This window comes from Erinaceus europaeus, chromosome 12 (assembly GCF_950295315.1).
Source record: "Erinaceus europaeus chromosome 12, mEriEur2.1, whole genome shotgun sequence".
Classification (NCBI taxonomy): Eukaryota; Metazoa; Chordata; class Mammalia; order Eulipotyphla; family Erinaceidae; genus Erinaceus; species Erinaceus europaeus.
The window spans coordinates 76858425-76874164 of record NC_080173.1 but is presented as its reverse complement, the minus strand read 5'-3'; the positions used below and the strand labels follow the sequence as shown (position 1 = coordinate 76874164).

The window sequence follows — 15740 nt, the reverse complement described above, 5'->3', positions numbered from 1 at the left end:
CTGGAAGTGCTCCATCTCCAGAATCCTGACACCATCCTGCCTTTCTCCAAGAACAGCCTCCTCCCTGTGCAGCTCCGCCTGTCTTCCTCTCAGGACCTGTTCTTCACCTCCACCGCGCACCCTCTCATTTCTGGACTTCACTCCATTCCTTTACCCTGTCCATTCCCTCTGATTCACTTCCTTTCCCACTCATTCTGGATGCTGTAGTCCAATCTTCTGGTCACTTGGCCCTCCACTCTCCTGAGCCTCCTGTGTCCCTGCCCTACTCAGCCCTCACCCTGAATGGCCAGTCTTTGGTGTCTGCACTTCAAGGGTTGGGTCTCCGGAGGCATATGGGAAGAAACTGTACAAAAGCCTGGGCTTACTCACCTACATGGTCCCCAGCCTTCACTGGAGCCTCGGAGTGGGCCAGCAAGTTCTCCATGGCCCCATCCTTATCTAGCTTCCTTGCAGGCTCTGTTTTCCTCAGATCCACTCCCCTCACCCACGCCTTCCCAGTTCATCCCCAGCAAATGACCTTACCTCCAAATGCTAATAAAACTACACTCAGGGGAGTCGGGCGGTAGCGCAGCGGGTTAAGTGCGTGTGGTACAAAGCACAAGGATTGGTGTAAAGATCCCATTTTGAGCCCCCGGCTCCAGGGGAGTCGCTTCACAAGTGGTGAAACAGGTCTATCTTTCTCTCCCCCTTTGTCTTCCCCTCCTCTCTCTATCTCTCTGTCCTATCCAACAATGACAGCATCAATAATAATGACTACAATAATAAAACAAGGGCAGCAAAAGGGAATAAATAAATAAATATTAAAAAAAAACTATACTCAGTTCCTCCTCTGCTGTCTATAGTCTTCTCTCCAGGTTCCCTCTTTCTTCCCCAGCTCTCTGGGTGGGAGAGGTATCCCTCCACCTAGCCAGTCCCTCCAGTGCTTGGTCTCCCTGGAACCTACTCCTTCGGTGGTGACTGCCCTCAGTCCTTCCCTTCAGCTTCTCTGCTGGATCTTTTCCCTCAGTGCAGAGACAGTGCCCCCTGCCAGGGCTAATGGGCACTTTCTGCAACACATAACTGCTAGCAGTTTCTTTTGAAACATTCTCTGCTCAGCTTCTTTGCTGCCACTTCTGGTTTCCCCTTGGTCTTTCTTTCTCAGTTCCTCTGAACTTCTCTTCTTTCACCTGCCCTTACAGTAAAGGCCTCTCTCTCTCTCTCTCTCTCTCTCTCTCTCCCTCTCCCTCTCCCTCCCTCTCTCTCTCTCTCTCTCTCTCTCTCTCTCCCTCTCTCTCTCTCTCCCTCTCTCTCATTTAAGACTTTCCTTGTCTGTCTGCATTTTCTTTTCCACACCCTTTTCCTGGACAACCTCACTCAACACTCATCGCTTCAATTACTGCATAAATATCGATGACTCCCAGATCAATACCTGTAGCCCAGCTCTTTCTCCTGGGCTCCAGACATACTAGCTGCCTTCTGAAATTTTCCACATGCGTGCTTTATAGCACATCAGAATCAGCACGTTCAAATGACACGGACTCTGTGTGCTCCAGACCTGCCTTTTCTCTTGTATCACCTACCTACACTGGTGTCTGTTTAGTCTCATAAGTCAGAAGCCCCAGGCTTTCCCAACTTTCCCCTCTTATCTCTCTCCTTACCATCTCTCACATTGCTCCCTCCTCTCTCCCCTTTGGATCCGGCCCCAGACTTCTGTCCTGTGAACTGCTATAGTCGCTGCCTGGAGGCTTCATTCATCCTCTGTCCAGGTGTGGCTCTCTTCAGGTCCCTCCCTGACTGAACCTGCAGGGCCTCTCAAAGCACAGCTTCCACCTGCTTTGGCTACTGCCCTCCTCACTAGCTGCACCTTAACCTCCCCCCAGCCCCTTTACTCCAATCTCACTGAACTTCTTAGAGTTTCCTGTTGTCTTGTACCTCCATCCCTTTGCTCATGCCAGTCTCTCTGCCCCAGATGCCCTCTCCCTCCTTTGTCTGGATGATTCTTACTTGTCTTCAAAGACTCAGCATAAGCGACACCTCCTCCCAGGTGTGGGTGCCTCCCACGGTCCCCTTGTCTGACTTAGATTCCTTCCTCCTCTATGAACTTCACTTTCTCACTCCCCGGCGAGATCATCCATCACTCCTATGGGCATCATTAGACCACCTGCATCTAAAAGTGCCTAGTGCTGTGGAAGCTTACCAGAAGTTCTGTGGACTGATGGAAGCCGGGGGATGACTGAGGGGCTGGGTAGGGCACTGTGCAGAGGTCCTGGGCAGGCTTGCCAACAGAGGCTCTTTGCAGGCGGTGGAGGAGCTGCTGGAATCTTTGGACCTGGAGAAGAGCAGCTGCTGCATGGGCCTCAGCCGGGTAAGTGGTCTCGGTGGGAAGGCAGCTGTGACCTCCACCTCAGGTTGCCCCAGGCCCCATGGCTCTTTCCCCTCCCCTTCCCACTTCATGCATCTCCTGAGCCTCCTCCGGAGTCTTGTCCTCAGCACTGCCCCATGCCCACCCCACTCTGCCACTCTCAGGCTGCCCTTTCTCTCAAGCTGCCCCTTTAGGACTAGGGGCCAAGAAGTTCAGTGTTCCAGCTTCACCAAACTTGACTTTTCCTGCCTCTAGATAACTGATTTGTTCCAGGCCACTAACACCTCTGCGCTATCTGGAGGCACTGGGTTGGCCTAAAGTCTGATGTGGGGGGTGAGGAAGACAGAAGGGAGGAGGGCTGATGAAGCAGGCAGGGAGTGGGCAGGATGCTCCAGAGGGTTGAGCCTCTTTCCTTAAGTCACCTCAGGGTCCCAGAGGAGTGAGCAGGCCACTGCTAGACTGTTCCTCCACCACCTGCCCACAGGCCACATTCCTCATCTGAATGGAATGTGGAGCCTATAAAGCAGGCACGCCTGCCCGCCTGCCCCTGCGTGCCAACCTGCGTATCACTCCACACCAAAGGGTCGACTGGGCATCCATCCCGTGGGGCCAGGAGCCCTGCTGGCCCCTCTCTTGCCAGATTGAGAGGCTTGACAGGCAGCATCCACATTTGTGCTCCAAGGGCTGGGTTGGGAGGAAGAGTAGTTAGGAGCCAGGCAGAGGGTTCTGGTCCTGTTCATCTGTAAGAGAGAGGGAAGGTCTCAGGGTCTCATGGGAAGTATGAGGTAGAAGGGGATGTTTGCAGAACAAGCCTGAGGATTGTGCTCTGCACTGTTCTCGCTTGCCTGCATTCTGAGTCTTGTTCATAGCTTCTCCTGCCCTTTCTGGAAACCCCTCTCCCTACCCCTGTCTGCGTCTTTGTCTTCCCAGCCTCATCTCTGCTGTCCCTGGTTTTTCATTTTCACTTTGACCCTGGCAGCCTCTGCCTGTCCCTCTCCCTTGGTTTCTGATTCTGTTTTCTCTCTTCCCTTGTTCTCTATGTCTTTGTGGCCCTACCCCCTTCGGTATCATTTTTCTGGTTTTGGTCTCTGCTGTGTCTGCCTTTGTGTCTGCCCCCCCTTCTCTCCCTCCTACCCCCAGTTTTCTCTAAGCTCAGGCTACTAGCTGGCCTTCATTCCTGGGGCTTTCTGCAGTCAACGGTGCTACTGCAGCCTCTCAGTTTCTGCTGAGTGGGCTTCTGTCCCTCTGGCCAGCTGAGCCGATCTGGCTAACACTGGGCAGGTCTTGGGCAGGTGTGGGCCTGTACAGACTGGTCCTCTTCTTGCCTCCCATCTCAGACCCTCTGCCTTCCCAAACCATCCCAGATGTCTGCCTAAGTCAGGCAAGCCCAGGACCCACTCATGCTCAGGCAGGGCAGAACCAGGACAAAGTGAGATGTTTGCTCACAGCTGCTTTAGAGGATACACGTCATAGCTGCTAGGCGGTACTTTGCATTGTCTAGTGAGCAAGGACTACCTGTGTGTTCACGATTGCCTCGAGAGGGGCATCTCAAGTTAGCCTGTAGGACCCTGAGGGTTCAGACAAGGAGTCTGGATGTCTGGGAACCGCCTGATATTGTTGGTAAAAACTACATGGTTATGCTTTTACCCCCAAACCAAAAGGTTTTAACTCCGAAAAGAAAGAAACATCCAAGAGAAGCTTCAGGGGCACTACCTTAGTCTCTAAACCATCCTTTCTCATCCCACCCTAACCCCCCTGGCACCTCACTCCTGCCTTGTCCAGTCTGTCTGTATGCTGACCACTAATATGCTAGCCCACTCCTGGAGAGACTTGCATATTTCCCAACCTCCCATAAAAGCTCAGGCTCACAGTTTATGGGAAATTGCGGCTTGGGTCTCTCTTCCTTGATTTCTGGTTGTTTTCTCCATTTCCTTGTTCTGTGTGTTTTTGTGATCCCACAGTTTGAGACTCTTGGGAGATCCCAAATGCTCTGCCTCACATATGCATCTGAGAATGTGCCAGAGACAAAGCTTCCTCAGCAGAAAATGTAGACCCTGCCTCACCTTTTTCCAGAAGGAAGGGCCTTAGGATACTGTAGCCAGTGGTTCTGAGTATTTCTACAGAATTGGCATCTTTTCTCTGCCCCATAAAAGCGCTACAAAGGGGCTGTGTTCTACAAGGTGGAAAGGAGCTTATATCTGACCATTTCCTAAACCCCACCCACCCTTCTACACACATACACCCTTCATCCCAGAAAAAAATTTTGCCCAGTCCTAGATCAGGGCATCATGGAGTAAGAGGAATGACTGGGGGTGGGGGTGCCCGGCTGGTTCCTCTCATGTCTGCCCTCCAGCCCCCAAACCTGTATGACAGGTCCCTCGGGTGAGCCAATCCCTGCCTGCCCCACTGGCTTTTTCCTGAGATGAAACCTGGGTGTGTGTGTGTGTGTGTGTGTGTGTGTGTGTGTGTGGGAGTGGGGTGTTGGCACATGAAACAGGAGACTAAATGAAACTGATTGGAGAGGGTGCAGGGCAGTGCTAGGCGCTTCTCACTGCCCCCTGCCCATACCTTTCTTGCTTCTATCCTCTGCACACTGCTCCTAGAAGCTTCTTACACACGTGCATCATACCCACTCCACTCAACCCCAAGCAGTCAGAAGTCAAAGGTAACTGAATCCTGTTGCCAGGCCCTGCCATGGGCTGTGGCACAGAGGGCACTGTCACAGTGGCCAGCAGTTTTGAGAGAAAAGCCACCACAAGTGCTGCTTAAGGTGTCATCTTTATATTGGACCAGTGGCCAGCCACTTCGTACCATTTTTGCCCCAAGTCCCTTCCCTTGGGCTTCCTTCTCTTTTTATCTTGCTTTGAAGTTAGCTTTCCTACCTTCTTCCTCCTCTTCCAAAACCTCCCCAGTCTCAGTCTGGCCAGGGGCTCAGCCTCCTGCCCTTACCCAGCCCACATCTCCACAGGTTTTCTTCCGGGCAGGCACACTGGTGCGGCTGGAAGAGCAGCGGGATGAACAGACCAGCAGGAACCTAACCCTCTTCCAGGCAGCCTGCAAGGGTTACCTGGCCCGCCAGCACTTCAAGAAGAGAAAGGTGCTGTTTTGGGAACACTACTTCCATTCCCCTGACACAACAGGGTTCCTGAAAGGGATGGGCACTTGAGGGACTGTGCAGGGTTTGGGGGGAGGGGCTGCTCTTGGGGCTATGGGCTATAATCTGGAAACCTACTGATAGTACCATGCCCTGGGCTGAGGTGGGGGGAATGGGCAGCCAGCTCTGGTACAGTGTCAATGCCTATGGGACCATGTGGCTTCGTGGGAGGGCTGTGGGGGAGGGGGAGCAGGACTCGGGCAGAGGTGGGCTCTGGATTACAGGCTGCTCCATGAAGATTAAGGAGCTGTGTCAGTGACTCCTTTTCTTATTAGCAAGTCCATAAAACAGCCAGCACCACCGCCTCTTGTGTTTCAGCAAGATTAGGTTTTATAGCACATCTAGGCCAGGGTGCTGGAAATAATCAGGCATCAAATAAAGCAGATGAAATTATTCTTAATGACGGTGGAGCAGTTAGTGCCCAGGCCGTGTTCCCAGGGCCAGGAGACTGCCGCCCACGCTCTGAAGGCTGGGGGCAAGCTGGGGGCCAAGAGTGGCATAGGGGCCATTGATTCCGAGTCAGGTGGCCAGAGGAGCAGCCCAGTGGCAGTGCTGGTGGTAAATAGGTTCCTGGCTGGACTTTGATGGGGAGCCACCAGTCCAGAAGGACTGAGAGCCTCATGCTAACTTAGATCCAGGACCTGGCCATCCGCTGTGTACAGAAGAACATTAAGAAGAACAAAGGGGTGAAGGATTGGCCCTGGTGGAAGCTCTTCACCACCGTGCGGCCCCTCATCGAGGTACAGCTGTCAGAGGAGCAAATCCGGAACAAAGACGTACGTAACAACCCACAGTGGAACCAAGTCACTGAGAGGGAGAGGACTGCATAGGTCACCCGTGGAGACGAGAGCCTGGCTAGCTTGGTGGGGGCTGCTCTGTGCTCCTTTGTTTAGTCCCTAGGGCTGGTATCCTTGAACCAGGACCACCAAATAGAGGGTCTCTCACTTGGGTGCTGGATGATCCCCTGAGTATCTTCATAAAATGAATCCTGGGCATCCTCAGTATACAGGAAGGGCCTATGGACAGGAGCCCCTAGGGGGAGGCATTAGTTTCCTGCTCCTTTTGTCGTGGCCTCAGTTTTACCGGCTCCATTTACTCCAAAGGGACAGATCCTGGGACCCAGGCCCTCACTGTACCACTGACTCACTTTGCCCTCCTTCCTGCACCCCAGGAGGAGATCCAGCAATTGCGGAGCAAACTTGAGAAGGTGGAGAAAGAACGGAATGAGCTGCGGCTCCACAGTGACCGGCTGGAGACCCGAGTAAGTGACACTAATCAGGTTGGCCACGTCCACAGTGACCACCCAGGAGGCCCCACCCCTTGGTGTTCCAGCTGAGTGAAGTAGGCACTTCAGCGAGTGGCAACTCCCTCCCCCCAAACCCCAGATCTCGGAGCTGACATCGGAGCTGACGGATGAACGTAACACGGGAGAGTCCGCCTCCCAGCTGCTGGACGCCGAGACTGCCGAGAGGCTCCGAGCTGAGAAGGAGATGAAGGAGCTGCAGGTGAGGGCAGGGTGAAGACAGTCGTAGCCTAGCATCCACCTGCTCCCCCCAAGGACAGGTGGCATCTCTGCCTTTAGCCCAGCACCTGGGTAAGCAAGTAACTATGGTCTGTGTGGTTCAAGGCCGAGAGTGGCTCTGACGGGGCTGGAGCAGCTCTCCTCATAAGCCCCTCTTCTGTAGACCCAGTATGATGCAATGAAGAAGCAGATGGAGGTTATGGAGATGGAAGTGATGGAGGCCCGGCTCATTCGGGCAGCTGAGATCAATGGAGAAGTGGACGACGATGACACAGGTCAGTCTTTGGCCTGAGGAGCTCGGCTGTGGCCCGAGAGGCAAGCTCTGGTGCCACCCTCCCTCAAGACCTGTCCTCCTCCTGGCTTGGCTGCCCTGCATAGAGTTGTTCTAAGGCCGGAATGAAATTGACTAGAAGGCAGAGGTGCCAGGGGCCAGGTGGTGGCACACCTGATTGAGCACATACATTACCATGTGCATGGACCCAGGTTCAAGCCTCCAGTCCTCACCTGCAGGGCAAAGCTTTATTAGCTGGGAAGCAGTGCTGTAGATGTCTCTTTTTCTTGTTCCCTCTCTATTTTCCCCTTTGCTCTCAATTTCTCTCTGTCCTACCAAGTAAAAGAAATGAAGGAGTGGGGTGGAAGAAAAAAATGGCCTCTGAGAGTGGTGGATTCATTGTGTAGGCACCCATCTATAACCTTGATAAAGGAAGGAAGGAAGGAAGGAAGGAAGGAAGGAAGGAAGGAAGGAAGAAAGAAAGAGAGGGAGTCGGGCTGTAGCGCAGCGGGTTAAGCGCAGGTGGTGCAAAGCACAAGGACCGGCATAAGGATCCCGGTTCGAACCCCGGCTCCCCGCGGTGAAGCAGGTCTGCAGGTGTCTATCTTTCTCTCCTCCTCTCTGTCTTCCCCTCCTCTCTCCATTTCTCTCTGTCCTCTCCAACAACAATAATAACTACAACAATAAAACAACAAGGGCAACAAAAGGGAATAAATAAATAAATAAAAATAAATTTTAAAAAAGAGTAAGCTAAAAAAAAAAAGAAAGAGAAAGAAAGGGAAAACAAGAAAAGGAAGTGCAGGTGCCAACTGATGCAGTAGATTCATGGACAGGGCAGTAAAACCATGTCTCCAGCACTATCTGAGGACCATGGTCCGGGCAGTCCCCAGGAGACGGCGGCTCACACAGCCCCACCACCCCCTCCTGTCTTCTCCCTGTTCTTGGCTTCTTCCCCTAAGGAGGAAGACATCATGCCAGAGACCTGTTCTGAGTCCCTCTGGGGCACTCCACCTGCTGCTCCTTCCTGCCCCATCCTCCTTCCTTCTTGCCTCCTCTCGAGAGCTCTCCACAGCTCAGCCCTCCCTGGTCTGCTCCCAACCCCGCAGGTGGTGAGTGGCGTCTGAAGTATGAGCGGGCTGTGCGGGAAGTGGACTTCACCAAGAAGCGGCTCCAGCAGGAGTTTGAGGATAAGCTGGAGGTGGAGCAGCAGAACAAGAGGCAGCTGGAAAGGCGGGTGAGTCTGGTGGAAGAAGTGCAGTCCTGTGCCTGGGAGAGGCTGGGGTGTAAATGCTTAGTGACTGGCGCGAGGCAGGCAGACCCTAGTGCAGGGGACAGCCAGGGCAAACCATTATCTGAGTGTCAGGTTCCCTGGACAACTCTGACCTCTTCCCTCACCCAATTCCTTACTTTTTCTTTTTCATATATATATATATATATATATATATATATATATATATATATATAATATTTATTTATTCCCTTTGTTGCCCTTGCTGTTTTATTGTTGTAGTTGTTGTTGTTATTGATGTCATCGTTGTTGGATAGGACAGAGAGAAATGGAGAGAGAAGGGGAAGACAGACAGAGGGAGAGAAAGACAGACACCTGAAGACCTGCTTCACTGTCTGCTAAGTGACTCCCCTGAAGGTGGGGAGCCAGGGGCTCGAACCGGGATCCTTACGCCGGTCCTTGTATTTTGCGCCATGTACACTTAACCCGCTGCACTACTGCCTGACTCCCTCTTTTTCTTTTTTTTCTTACACCACCATTTGGGGCTTCTTGATGACTGCTGACCTCATCCCATCCCTGCCCCTAGTTGGGGGATCTGCAGGCTGACAGTGAGGAGAGCCAGCGGGCTCTTCAGCAGCTCAAGAAGAAGTGCCAGCGCCTGACCGCTGAGCTGCAGGACACCAAGCTGCACCTGGAAGGCCAGCAGGTCCGAAACCATGAGCTGGAGAAGAAGCAGAGGAGGTGGGTAGACCCCTGCACAGGGCTCAGAGGCTCTGCCTGTCTTCTCCTCCAGGGGGGAAAGGAGGGAGAACCCAAAAGCACAGAGGCCTTGCTAGCATGGCTCCTAGTTTGGGGATGTGAGCAAGGCCTCACCCCTGACCTTTGAGGAGTGCTCAGACCGCAGCTCTACTGGAGGCCCATTCAGACCTGCTCTCTGGGGTCTCTCACCCCCAGTGTGTGCCCAGTGAGAGCATCACTAGCCAGATGGCATGCTGGAACCTCTCTACTGCACCCCTGCTTCATGCCCCCACCCAGCTCTCTCTCTCTCTCTCTCTCTCTCTCACCCGGGCTACACAAATACACTCTCCTGACTAATGTTGTTAAACTACCGTGCCACTTCCATCTCATTATGGTAATGACACAAAGGAGGGGGGCAGCCCTCACAGGAGAAAATCCAATCTAAATTAATTTCCCGGGCTGAGGATGGGAACGGCCTGTGTTTATTAGTATCACTGAGGAACCCACATGCCCTGGGAACAGCAGGGCCCCCAGGGAGTGGGGACAGTGCCTTGTTCCCCTTTGCAGGGAGAGGGCCTCAGCAGAGATACCAGTGGCCTTTGTGAAGGGGCAGTACCTCCCACCACTCTGGGAGAGGCAGCAGAGCTGAGCTCCTAATCACCCCAGTGACCTTCCTGGACCCATTGCCACCTTGCCAGTCATGCTGCTGCTTTGTTAGAGGGAGGGGAGCCAGAAAGGCTCCTCTGCCCCCCTGGTTTTATGATTGCTCCCACCTTCCCTTTAACCTAGAGGCAGTACCCTTCATGGGACACCCCCTTCCCAGCACCCCAGCACCCAGTGCCAGTGCCAGCTTGGCCTAGTTACCATCTTGCTTCACTCCCTGCTGGGCGACTTATTAGGTTGCAGTTGCCCGGCGTTTTCTTACCTTTTTTTTTTTTTAATATGGGTATGGGATTGGGGGAGCTGTTCAATTTTCAAGAGAAGCCTGATTAGCTATTCAGGAAAGGTGTTAAGAGGAATTTCAGCAATTTGCTCCTTATTTAGAGTCACTGGGTGGGAAATGGAAGACTGGGGAGTAGAGAAGTGAAGACAGAGGCCCCCAACTGTGGACGGTATACTGTGGAAGCAGGCTGCTAGCTGGTGCTCAGTGGGACGATGGCTGGCTGCCTCACAGGGTGTCTTGGTGGTGACTCGGGGACTACTGCCTCCAGAGGTGGGAGCAGGAGCCATTCGCTCCCTCTAGAGTTGCCTGATCGAACAGTGGAAAATGGGGATGAGGGCACACCAAGTTAGGTGCACATTGTATGAAGTGCAGGGATCCCAGTTTGAGCCCCCGGCTCCCTGCCTGAGGTGGTGGGGGGGTTTCACAAGTGGTGAAGCAGGTCTGCAGGTGTCTGTCTTTCTCTCCCCGTCTCTATCTCCCTCTCCTCTCTCAGTTTCTCTCTGTCCTATTCAACAACACTAAAAAAAAAAAAAAAAAAAAAAATGGCCACAAGAGCAGTGAATTCATAGTGCAGGTCCTAAGCCCCAGCAATAACCCTGGAGGCAAAAAAAAAAAAAGAAAGAAAGAAAATGAGTCAGTGAGTCAAGGAAGGCAGGATGCCCACTCTACACCCCTTATGGCCCCCCATTTTTATAAGTCAATTTTTATAGAGTCTTTAAAATTATCTTTATTTATTAGAGACAGCCTGAAATCGAGAGGAGTCGGGAGATAGGGTGAGAGACAGAGACACACCTGCAGCCTTGCTTTACCACTTAAAAAGCTTTCCCCCTGCAGGTGGGGACCAGGGGCTTGAACCCAGGTCCCTGTGCATGATAATGTGTTTACACACTTAAACACACACACACACACACCTCCTTTTTCTTGGTCTGTATAAATGGAAAATGCTGAGACATCTGCCCCTCAAACAGTATGTGGGTCCCTCTTAGACCCACTTGGTGGAAGGTCCTCTTGTACCTGTTCCATGAAATGACCCTGCTGACCTGACCCATGAGCCTTAAGTGTTCCCACCACCCACCCCTGGCTCCAAGTTCCGGTTGCAGAGATCCCCTCTGCTTTCATCCTGTCTGTGTCCAGCAGCCTCTTGGTGCTGTTGACCTGGACTCTTCCCTGATAGGTTCTCTCTTTCTTTAGAGATTTTATTTATTAATGAGAAAGAGAGAAGAGAGAAAGAGCCAGACATTTCTCTGGTGTATGTGCTACCAGGGATCGAACTCAGGACCTCATGCTTGGGAGTCCAATGCTTTATCTACTGCGCCATCTCCCAGACCATGATATGATGGATTTTCCATGACCTCACTCCCTCACAGGTTTGACAGCGAGCTCTCTCAGGCACATGAGGAGACCCAGAGGGAGAAGCTTCAGCGCGAGAAGCTACAGAGGGAGAAGGACATGCTCCTTGCAGAGGCTTTCAGCCTGAAGCAGCAACTGGAGGTGTGTGGGGCTGTCTCCTTACCTCCCATCAGACTCCGTGACCTGTCTTCTGCCCTCTGCCCTCTGCCCTCTGCCCTCAGTCTTGCACTAGCTTAGCACCAGCTGCTTTTTCTCTTTTGCTTCAGGAAAAAGACATGGATATTGCAGGATTCACTCAGAAGGTTGTCTCACTGGAGGCTGAACTCCAGGACATTTCTTCCCAAGAATCCAAAGATGAGGCGTCTCTGGCCAAGGTCAAGAAGCAGCTCCGGGACCTGGAGGCGAAGGTCAAGGATCAGGAAGAAGAGTTAGATGAGCAGGCTGGGACCATCCAGATGCTGGAGCAGGTACCGATGGGCTGGGCAAATCCAGGGTGGGCATTAGGGGAGGGTAGGAGCCTATATTCAGTCATTCATTCCTTCACTCCTTCATTTACTCGTAAGAGGTTGAGTGAGTACCTCATGTGTGTCAGATTCTGTGTGAAGACTAGTGTTCAGGCAATTTTCCATAAGAACAAGTCTCAATGGAACTCTAGTGGTGAGGGGTGAGAATGTGTAATAGCCACAAGTCCACATGTCTAGCCGGCTTGTCCCTGGGTCACTGTGTCACCTCAGAAAGCTAGAGCCTGAGGACATCCCTGAGGACAAATGGAAAAGCCACGGGATTGTCCCACCATTGGCAGTCCTTCTCTGAGCCTATGCCGAACATCCTTTTTTTTTTTTTTTAATCTTTATTTGATAGCGACAGACAGAAATCAAGAGGGAAGGGGGTGATAAGGAGAGAGACAGAGACACCTGCAGGCATGCTTCACCACTTGTGAAGATTTCCCCCTGCAGGTGGGGACCAGGGGCTCAAACCCAGATCCTCGCTCACTGTAACATGTGCGTTCAACCAGGTGCGCCACCACCCAGCTCCCCTGAACATCCTTTAAGTGAGTTTCGCTTTTCTGGAGAAGTCAGCTGTCATGGTAGCAAAGGGGCAGACTGCAAAGATGTTCTCCACTCCTGAGATTGGGAAGAGCTGTCAGCTGGGGTGCAGAGGCTCCCAGGTCAGGGTGCTGCTGGGAAAGGAACCCAGCCCCTCCTCCCAACCACCCCCAGGCCAAGCTAAGACTCGAGATGGAGATGGAGCGGATGAGACAGACCCACTCCAAGGAGATGGAGAGCCGGGATGAGGAGGTAGAGGAGGTCCGACAGTCCTGTCAGAAGAAGGTAAGGCAGCAGGCACTTAGTCATCCAGTGTAAAACCCGACTTCCCCTTCCCGCTAGGAAGTAAGGCCTTTTCTGTTTCTCTTCCTTGATCACTCATCTTCCATTGTTGTCTGGGACCAGGAATGTCCTCTCAGGATCCTGGCATGGGCTGGGATCTGCCTCAGTCTGTACAGAAGCCTTGGCCCTTGAGGAACTAATGCTCTCTGCTGTCTATAGCAGAGGCAGTCCACCCCATGCCCTCTAGAAACAGGGTGCCCAGTGACTTGGGTAGCTGCTGTTCATGGCCTGCCCTCCCTCTTCTCGCTTTCAGCTGGTCTGAAACTCTAGAAACTTCCAGCTCAGGGTCTGACCCCTCTGTGGTGATTCATGCTTAGCTCTGTCCCACTACTTTCCCTGGGGTGGGAGAGTCATAAGGAACTGGGACTGACTGACATTGGGCACCCAAAGGACCAATGGGCCTTGGCCTCCATGCTGTTGCAGTTAAAGCAGATGGAAGTACAGCTTGAGGAAGAGTATGAGGACAAGCAGAAGGTGCTGCGAGAGAAGCGAGAGCTGGAGGGCAAGTTCACCACACTCAGCGACCAGGTGAGGCCCAGTAGCATGGATCCTTGGGGAAGAAATGTCTGGCCCAGGAGGTGGTGGAGTGGCTAAAGTGCTGGATTTACAAACGTGTGCTCCTGAGTTCAGTGACTGGCATCACGTGTACCAGAGTGATGCTCTGGTCCTCTCTCTTCTCTAAATAAAACTTAAAAATGAAAGAAATCAGGAACTAGAAGTGGGTGGTCTGGCTCTCTAGAAGCGGGGTCATTCCCGTCTATATATTCCTAGGTGTTGATCCTGCCATTTCCATTGTCATTGCTCATGTAGGGGTCTCTGGGAATGTGGGCAAGGGTGAGAAGTAGGTTGGCAGGAGCCAGGGGAACACACTGTTGTGGAGCCCAGAACCCCAGCTTCCGATGTTCACCCAGGTGAACCAGCGGGACTTTGAGTCAGAGAAGCGACTCCGGAAAGATCTGAAGCGCACCAAGGCCCTGCTGGCGGACGCCCAGATCATGCTGGACCACCTGAAGAACAGTGCGCCCAGCAAGAGGGAGATCGCGCAGCTGAAGAACCAGGTATCCTGCAGAGAGGAAGCCAGTGCACTTTTCACCTCTCTTTCTCTCCCTCGTGCCTCAGTGGCTCTTGAGTCCTTGAGAAAGAAGGTAATTGGGGAGCAGGAGGGAAGCCACTTGCAGTAGCCAGACCGCTTCACCCCTGGTGTGTGCTGTATGGCATGACCGGCAAGCCCCGGGACAGGTGCTCAGGGCCCAGCACCCACCATCCCTGTCACGGGGAGGGAAGGACCTTTGTGTGTGCCACACATGGCACAGGCCCAGGGTCTGAAGTGAACAGGGCAGGACTGCTCCCGGGCTCCCTCTCGCCTGTGATTACCCGCACAGTCTCCTGACCCCAAGGAATGGCTGACATCTCTCCTTGGGGTGGGGGTTGCTCGTGTCCAGCTGGAGGAGTCAGAATTCACCTGTGCAGCAGCTGTAAAAGCGCGGAAAGCGATGGAGGTGGAGATCGAAGACCTGCACCTGCAGATCGATGACATTGCCAAAGCCAAGACAGCGGTGAGGAGCTGGGCATTCAGAGCTGAGGGCATGGGGGGGGCAGTGCAGCCGATGGAAAACAGAGGTGTGACAGTGACTCCCCCATATCCCAATAAAGCCCTTCTCCAGCCAGGACCCTTCCCCCCACAGCTTTCTGCAGGGAGAGCAGAGGCCCAGGAGAAAGGCAAGATGGAAGAGGGCACCAGCAAAGGCCCATCTCCCTGTTTAACCACCTGCCTGTGGGAGCTTGGCCGAAAGCCCCAACACCGTAAATAAAGGCAGTTAATGTGGCTGAGGGACGTAAACAGGTGCCTAGAGATTAGCAGAAGCACCGATAAGAGGCTAGGATGGCCCGCTTCTCTCCCCTTCCCCTGGCCAGCCTGCTGACAAGCCCAAGCGGCAGCTAATTAGAGCTTTTATTTAATGCCTCCCTTTTAATTCCCCACCTCTCCCACGGCCCATCCATCGGCTAAGAGTTCATTACCAGGATGTGGCCACTGGTCCCTCCTCAGGCAGGAAATGGGGCCCGGGATGCACTGGGCCTTGCTCTTGCCACCCCCAGCTGGTCACCCAGCTGCTGAGAGATGCCAGTCTCCCAGGTTTGATTTATCCCCATGGCATTTGTGCTCCTCAGCAGTTTTCAGGTGAGTAATTCAGATTCTTTAATTGTGTTAAAAAAGGCTGTTATAAAATTACCATTTTATTTAAATCCGAGTTAATAAATTTCTTGGCGGCGGCTTCCCCAGCTCCCCACAGCCTGGTAACAAGATGGATGGGGCAGAGAAGGAGCCAACGCAGTCATTTTGGTTTGGAATTACAGGCTAATAGATTCATTCATTTCCTGAAGCTGCTGTTGGCTGTCTCTTCCCCTCCCCCCAGGAGTGGCCAGACTGTGAGGCTGGACAGCTAGAGCAGGCCATCCCAGGAGAGCGGGAGATCCAAGCCAGGAGAGCTTCTCAGCTTTGAGGGGTCCTGCCCTGGGACCTGAAGGGGGTGGCGATCATGCAAGCTAGAGAGCCTAGACTAGTAGTGCCAGGAAGATGTGGCATTTGTCCTGGGTGGACCATTTCTGCCTTTTCATTAGCCTCCACAGAGTCATCAGAAAGCAGCTGTCACTTAGCCCTTATCTGCCTGTGCTTGCCCCCAACTCACCTGCCTAGATCAGGTCAGGAAGCTCTCTGAGCATTACTGGTTCTAGAACTCATGCTCCCTCCCCTCACTACCCCATAAAGGAGGACCTGACCCCATAAACACCCTTGTCCCATTGGAG

At 53.0% G+C, this 15740-nt stretch overlaps 1 protein-coding gene across 13 annotated transcripts in view; it reads left to right on the top strand.

Annotated features, from left to right (window-relative positions):
• MYO18A (myosin XVIIIA) overlaps window positions 1-15740 on the top strand; it is a 134488-nt gene that overhangs the window by 102433 nt on the left and 16315 nt on the right. For all 13 annotated transcript variants that reach the window (XM_060204056.1, XM_060204054.1, XM_060204055.1 and 10 more), the window contains 14 exons: window positions 2279-2344; window positions 5310-5438; window positions 6128-6271; window positions 6667-6756; window positions 6881-7000; window positions 7181-7292; window positions 8395-8522; window positions 9103-9257; window positions 11565-11688; window positions 11814-12014; window positions 12768-12878; window positions 13359-13463; window positions 13847-13993; window positions 14378-14491. In XM_060204056.1, the coding sequence (XP_060060039.1) occupies window positions 2279-2344; window positions 5310-5438; window positions 6128-6271; window positions 6667-6756; window positions 6881-7000; window positions 7181-7292; window positions 8395-8522; window positions 9103-9257; window positions 11565-11688; window positions 11814-12014; window positions 12768-12878; window positions 13359-13463; window positions 13847-13993; window positions 14378-14491 (1746 nt within the window). The remainder of the gene's footprint in view (window positions 1-2278; window positions 2345-5309; window positions 5439-6127; window positions 6272-6666; window positions 6757-6880; window positions 7001-7180; window positions 7293-8394; window positions 8523-9102; window positions 9258-11564; window positions 11689-11813; window positions 12015-12767; window positions 12879-13358; window positions 13464-13846; window positions 13994-14377; window positions 14492-15740) is intronic.